General features: G+C 35.8%; 1 protein-coding gene across 18 annotated transcripts in view; it reads right to left on the minus strand.

Moving 5' to 3' along the window:
- LOC127062297 (apoptotic enhancer 1 protein-like) overlaps positions 1-7,634 on the minus strand; it is a 102,011-nt gene that overhangs the window by 25,188 nt on the left and 69,189 nt on the right. For 15 of the 18 annotated variants that reach the window (XM_050990250.1, XM_050990249.1, XM_050990245.1 and 12 more), the window contains one exon: positions 276-416. In XM_050990250.1, the coding sequence (XP_050846207.1) occupies positions 276-416 (141 nt within the window). Of the gene's footprint in view, positions 1-275; positions 417-7,081; positions 7,365-7,634 lie in introns of all 18 variants that reach the window. The other 3 variants (XM_050990234.1, XM_050990235.1, XM_050990233.1) reach the window with 1 other exon arrangement.

Below are 7,634 nucleotides of genomic sequence, written 5' to 3' on the forward strand. Positions count from 1 at the left end.
CGAAGACGAAGAAGATGAAGACAAAGATGAAGAAGAAGAAGAAGAAGAAGAAGAAAACGAAGACGAAGACGAAAAAAGAAGAAGACGAAGATGAAGAAGAAGAAGAAGAAGAAAAAGATTAAGAGAAGGATGGGAACTGTTGACGAGATGAAGACACCGATTTCTCTTCTTTCATCTCTCGTCTCTCGTCTGTCGTTTCTCGTCCTTATTTTACATCTGAAATCTTTCATTTCTCTCTCCCTCTCTCTTTCTTCGTCTTATTTACGCTTGCTTACCTGTGCGCCTCGAAGCACGGCTAGACGGGCCTCCTTTTGCTCTAGGAGGCGCCTCTGCTGAGCGATTTCCCGCTGTTGCCTGGCCGCCATGCTTTCAAGCTCGCTGAGCACCAGCACAGCACCACCCCCGCCCACTGGTAACTGAAATAACAGAAATTAATATAAAAGGATATTAATAAAATGAATATAGACAGGTATATGTAATATATATATATACATATATATATACATACACATATGCATACACACATGTATATATATAAATACACCCTATGATCGTATAAAACCATTTATTTGATTCTCCGATGAGCCACATTCCAATTATTCTAAATGTTATATGTATATATATAAAACGCAGATATATAGGTATATGTGAAATATAAAAATTATTTCAAAAAATTGTGAAAACTCTTCTCTCTCTCTCTCTCTCTCTCTCTCTCTCTCTCTCTCTTCAACTTTGATCAATTTTTTTAATTTCCTCCTTTTCTTCCTTCTCCCCTTTGCACCCCCTCTTATCCTTCTCTTCTTCGAATTTCATGGAGTTTTTCTTTCTCGTTCGACTGACAGTTAATTATTTCGAAATCTGACGGAAAACTAGAGCGGGTTTAACGCTCTAACCCGAATCGTGGTTTAAAGGATCGAGCTTTTCAAGGGGAGATAGAGAGAAAAATGGTCTTCTTTGAGGGGAGGGAGAGAAAGATGGGGAGAGAAGAAGGGATGAGGATAAGGTGGGCGGACGAAAGACGTAAAACGATAGAAAGGAAAGAGGGTCGAAGTCGAAATCGAAGCCTATGTGATCGAGGGTTGTTGAGCATCTTGGAGGGTTCTGGGCCAAACGATAAACGTTCTTTGCTACGATCTCTCTCTCTCTCTCTCTCTCTCTCCTTTTCTTTACGGTAGATCTTGAAAAAAAAAAAGAGAAAAAAAAGCTTAGTCCCTACGGTCTTGTTTTTATCAATCCATCTGTCGCAAAAGAAAATAAATGTGCTTTTCGTTTTTTTTTCGGCCATGATATATTTAGACTTAATTATTCAATAGATCATTCAATGATTTTAATCCTTGATACGCACATCCCTATTTCATATTTCGTTACGAATGAGACATGGAAAAGTTGCTTATCGCTTCGGGGAAGAAGTTATTATTTGGTGTTAGAGAAGAAATTCGTTAACAAACTTTCGCCGAACATACACACTCCATGTCCATCGATTATTATTATTTCCTAGAAACTCGAAGTAACTTCTCTCTTAACGGTGTTGCGCGCACACACAAACACCCACACACATATACACATCTATAGAAGGTACATATACAAAGTGATGCGCGTTCAGGAAATTAATGCCCGGAATTCTATCAAGGATGTCAGCTCGATGGAGATACGCTCGTTACGCGTCCGTCCTAACGAGCTTGCGTTCTCTACCCGGCAGACATTTTCATTTCTATCACATAAGCTATCTTCTACTCGAACAGACTGTAAAATTGATATATATATATATATATATATATATATATATATATATATATAATCGCTCGATACTCAGAGGTGAGAGAACGAAGGACGATAGAATTCGAAATAAAAGACAATTTTTTATTTTGCTTTTTTTTCTCGTGTTTTTTTTCACGATCGATAGATAGATCGATCTTTCGAGGCGTCTTCAAAAATTGTTACAAGTGAACGTATGGATACGAACATCGATAAGGATCACTGAAAGCTGAATCGTTACTTGGAACTTTCCTGTGAAAATGAGAACGTAAGGAAAAATGTAACTTTGAAACTTTGAAAAGCCCTCAGAGTATACTCTAAACTACATACATATGTGCATACATATATAAGTATCCGTAGGCCATCGAGAAACTTTGCGCGTTTTCCTTGGAAGATCGGTAAAAAGGTGGAACGTAGATGTAAATGTGAGAATAGTAAAGAACCGTAAATTTATTTTCTCTATCTTTTATCTATCGACGCTCTCGAATGAAAAGTACTTACTATTCCTACGATCGTAGAGATTCGAAAGAAAAAGAGAAAGAGAAAAGAAAAGAAATCAACGAAAAACAAATGTTCGAAGAAAAGAAACGATAAAAATGATTTTCATCAACGATTGTAATTATTTTACGTTTAATCGTTAATATATACGATAACGATATACGTAACGATTAACGTAATAAAACGAACAGAATGATTTTCATTAAAACTAAATCAATCAATATGCTTACTCGAAAGAGAAATATCGAAAATAATTACGTATGTAGATACTTTCGAAGTATGATCGAAATATCCATTTTTAAATGGAGGATCTATAGGGAAGGGAAATAGAGAGAAGAGAGGCGTGATTGATCTTTCTACCCTCTCTCTCTCTCTCTCTCTCTCTCTCTCTCTCTCTCTCTCTCTCTCTCTCTCTCTCTCTCTGTATTTTGGCGAGGAAATTTCATCGGGAAATTAATTTATATCGAATTTCGAGGCCACCGGATGCGGCACTATGGCTGACGTTAAAGCACATCCCTTGTAAGTAGCAGGCTCATCTTCTAGTGAATGGTAACATTTGCACGGGCCAAGCACAAACGTCCTATATTTAGGAGCGTATTGCATCCTTGGACGTGGGTGTACGTGTATACCGAAACGCAATTCTATGTCACGGATAGTGATAGCTAGTAGCATCTCTCTGCTTCTCTCTCTCTCTCTCTCTCTCTCTCTCTCTCTCTTATATACACACTCTCTTTCTCTATTCACTACCGTGTTCTCTATATACAACCGGACGCGTACGGTGACGTATGTCCGTTCCGTTTAAGGTAACTGATCCTTCTTATCCAAGGTATCGGTTTACACAGGGCTATCCATAGCTACAAGCCTAGAGAGGCATATAGTGGTTGGAAACGTATGATATAACCCTTTGTACAAAGGAGAGAAAGAGATTTCTCATGTTTCCAATGAGATTCGACATAATGACGACTATAATACCGGTCTTTTCGTTTACTCGATACAAACGTTTTTTTTTTCAAAGAAAAAGAAAAAGTAGAGAGAGAGAGAGAGAGAGAGAGAGAGAGAGAGAGAGAGAGAGAGAGAGAGTTTCAAGAATAGATTAATTAAATACGATTAATATTCCACAGTTAAGACTATACATATATTTATAGAGTAAATATATATCTTTTAGAACTAAACCGTTCTAGTATGAGTTAAAGTTGTTATAATATTCTGCTACTTGTATAAACGACGTCAAAGAGGTGTAACGAACGTAAAACGGACGGAGAAAACGCTTCAGTTTTCGTTTATCTTACGAGACCTCCGTTTTATGTATTATTATCTATATTGTATTTATAATTGTTGATTAAGAAGGAATAGAACATTGTAATTATCTAAAATACGTTTCGACCTTTATGTACTGGTACGTACTTACGTATATTACGTGCATGCATTTTTACGTAAGATTTCGATTTTCGAAAATGAGGTATTATAATCGACACGATGGTTTCGTTGCAAAACTATTAGACTTAGTTTATGCTATGTATTTATGTAAGTACGTATGTATGTACGTACATATGTATCTACTTACGTTTGACCTCTAGGAGGTCTATCGCTTGATATCCGAGAGAAAAGATCGATATTTACATACATACATAGACACATATATACGTACATATATACATTATATATGTATGTACGTGCACTCTCTTTGGATGAGAACGGATCACCGTCGAGTGCACGGTGATCTGATCGTGCTTATTACACCTACTCGATCGTTAGCAACGCCAGTTTATCGCGATAAAACCGGCAAATCGATGTAGATAAGTAAGTACACATTTACGTATGTATGTATGTATGTATGTATGTATGTATATAGGTAGAAAAATTTTATTCGATTTGAACGAAGGTCTAATAATAATCATTTTCTACGATAAAACATTTTAAAAATGTTTGTAAAAGTGTCCATTTTAATTTTACATTCGTAGAAAGTCTGTGTTTTTTTTTCTTTTTTTACTTTCGAAAGAATAAACAAAATAAAATTTGTTTTGAGTAATAAGTCGCGTAAGCAACGACTACGTTGAATACATTAAAGATTCTCTTTTCATTTCTTTTCGCACGTGACACGTGATATATGCTACATACACATTTTATATATTTATATATATAATGTGTATGTACGTACGTACTTATCCTACGCAACTACGCATACACACACGCACATATACATATAGATATTTACTATTAGAAACGTAAGGATACCGGTGTTCTCCTTTGAACGACGTAAAGACGTCGTTGTGCCAATTTCGCCGTGGTGATTAAGAAAATTTCCGTCGTCTTTACTCGAGAGAACGACGATATACGTCTCTGTGTGAACATAGAACAAGAGAGAGAGAGAAAGAGAGAAAGAGAGACAGAAAGAGAGAGAGAGAGAGAGAGAGAGAGAATGTGTACAAAAGGATCCTTTAAATCGATCCTCTCTCTTTCTCTCTCTTTCTTTCGTAGTCAAATAAATTCCCGTAGGTGCTATAGCCAGAAGGAATAGAATCTGTGTGGTGTGTGTATTTCGAAAGAGACCAACCTTTCAGAGACGTTCCAAGTTACACAAAAGAAGGCATCCAATTTAGCGAAGAAGAAAGAAGAAGAAGAAAACGAAGAAAACGAAGACGAAGAAGAAGAAGAAGAAGACGAAGACGGAATGTTAGTTAGTCTTTGACGAGCAACGATAGTTCTCCACTTGTCGTCGTTTTCATGAGTCTTCCGGGAGATAGAGTAGCACGTTTAGAAATTCTTAATAATTATCCTCCTTTATATTATTAACACCCTTTAGAATTGTCTCTAGATATCGTTTGTTGGTAGATAATAACCGGCCAGCCCGGATGATTTTCTTTCGCGAGATTGTTCCATGGAATTGTTCGTAATTATTATGCGAATAAAGACGATAATAAGGATTTCTATCCTTTTTCTTCTTATTTTTTTTTTCTTCTTTTTTTCTATCATTTTCAGGGACAGCGAGTATATCCCGCGAAGATAAATAATAGGTTGAAACTTTTGAAAGCAAGGAAGGATAGGGGATGCGGGATTGGGGGATGAGGGTGCGGATGGTTTTGTCAAATTGATGGTTCTCTCAAACAAAGAGAATTAAATATATATTATTTATACGTACGTATCAGAATGTACCAACGAAAAATGTACAACAGGATTATTATGAGATCTAATGATTCTTTTTTCTTTTTTTTTCTCTTCTTTTTTCGTTCTTTTTTTTTTTTTTAAATAAAAAAAATGTCGAGTTAGATTAATCTTATTTTCGAAAGGATGGATGGATCCTTATCGTGTATTCTTCCTTTTTGGGCTAATTAGAGTTTAATGACGAAACTTTTTAAAAATCTTAAATGACTACAGGAGACAAGTGGCATGTTATTTTTTAGGGTCTTTTAATACTCTTTAAAACAGCTACTACTTTCTTTTTCATTTTTATTTGTTTAATTTTATTTTTTGTTAATTTTGAATCATCAGTTTCCCCGGAGAAAATTCATTTCGAATATTCCGATTGAAAAACAATTTGTATTTTATTAAATATTCAAAATGCGTATCGCCGACCACCGTGCAATATAATTGCTCGGTGGTACGTCAAAAATTCTGTAGTATATCCGGTGTATGTATCGATGAATGCCTGGATTGTTAGTATCTTGGCTAACAAAATTATCGATCCACCCTTTTTGCTAAATAATTTGACCTGGAAATCGTAATTTGATTTATTTCAGAGCTGGATTTATCTATTAATCTAATTTTTTTCGTTCTCCTTTTTTGTTCTCCTTTTTTATACGTATTTTTTCTTTCTATGGGGATATTTACAATCGAGTATATACGTCATCCATCCAATAGTCTTCGTTAGGAGAACTTTAGTACCGACATAGTGCTGAAGAATGCCGTCGAATTACACCGGATGTATCGGAAAATATTCGATGTTACATCGAACAAAGATTGTATTATTGTATTACTGAGGTCAGCGATACGCATTTTGAATATTTAATAAAGTAAAAGTTGTCCTCAATTTGAAACAACAATTTCGAAATACACCTTCTCGATAGATATCGATAAAAAATGATATCTCCTCATTGTTATTTAACAAAAATTCTTTAGGGGCTTGTCATCCCCATTTAGAGAATCAGTTCAAAATGGATAAGTTTACAAGAACCTGTTTCTCTCGAGAACAAGACTGGCCTGTCTCGGCGATTTTACAAAAATAAAAGAACAAAAAAAAAAATCATTAAATTTCACAATACTCCTAGTGAACAAATTTTTCCTTGGAATACGAAATTAGATTTCCTAATCATAAGTTAGGGAAAAAAATTATCGGTTTTCGTAATAATCCTGTCGGACGACACTTTTTCTTGAAGAAAAAAATCTCTATATTTCATAAGTCGTAAATTAGGAAAAAAGTCATTAGATTTCATAATAATTCTGTTGGACAGCGCTTTCCCTTGAGACAAGGAGTCACTAGATTTCATAATCGTAGATCGGGACAGGAGTCATTGAATTTTACAATGATTCTGAGTGGACGATATTTTTCCTTGGGGTAAGAGATCACTGGATTTCACAAATATAGATCGGGACTGGAGTTGTTAAATTTCATAATGATCCTGATGGACGATGCTTTTTCTTGGGGTAAAAAATTATTACATTTCATAAACATAAAATTCAAATTGATGAAAAGTCAAGAGACTTGATGATTTTAATAAACCCTTTTCTTTGAGATACTGCATATACATACAGTGTATATATACATACATACATATATATATATATATACATAGATTCACATTGTAGATCGTATACCGCAAAACGCGCTTACCTCGTTCTCGAGGCGAGCATTCTCATTGGTATCGGGTTCCTTGCCATCCGGAAGTTTCTCCTTAATAGACAGCAGTTTCGGTTTCCTCCTTGATCTTCCATGACGTAGCTTCACCGTAACCGTCTTCGACTTGAAGTTTTCCGCCGGATAAACGCAAGCCAACATTGTACTGCCGTCCCGCGCGGAGGAACTATTTACGTTCTTCGAGGAAATCTCAAGGTTCCTCTTAACGCTCTTTACTTCCGGTATCGTCGCTATACTTTGATTGCACCGCGCCACGTTTCTTAACGCGGCGACACGTAATTATTTCAAATCTCTTCTTCTATTCTCTTACTGATAGATCAATCTATCTCCGTTGGACGGAGAAAGAGAGAGAGAGAGAGAGAGAGAGAAAGAGAGAGATATATATTTCTCTCCTCTCATATATTTCCAACTTTCGTTAACGAAAAATTAGATAATGAAACGCAATGTACTCAACGTTCCATGGACGGACGACCTTTAAAAAGAAGAGATTTTTTGCACGCTCGAATAAAGTCGAGTAGAGTTAGAATGT

The sequence above is a fragment of the Vespula vulgaris genome, chromosome 3 (assembly GCF_905475345.1).
Source record: "Vespula vulgaris chromosome 3, iyVesVulg1.1, whole genome shotgun sequence".
Lineage (NCBI taxonomy): Eukaryota > Metazoa > Arthropoda > Insecta > Hymenoptera > Vespidae > Vespula > Vespula vulgaris.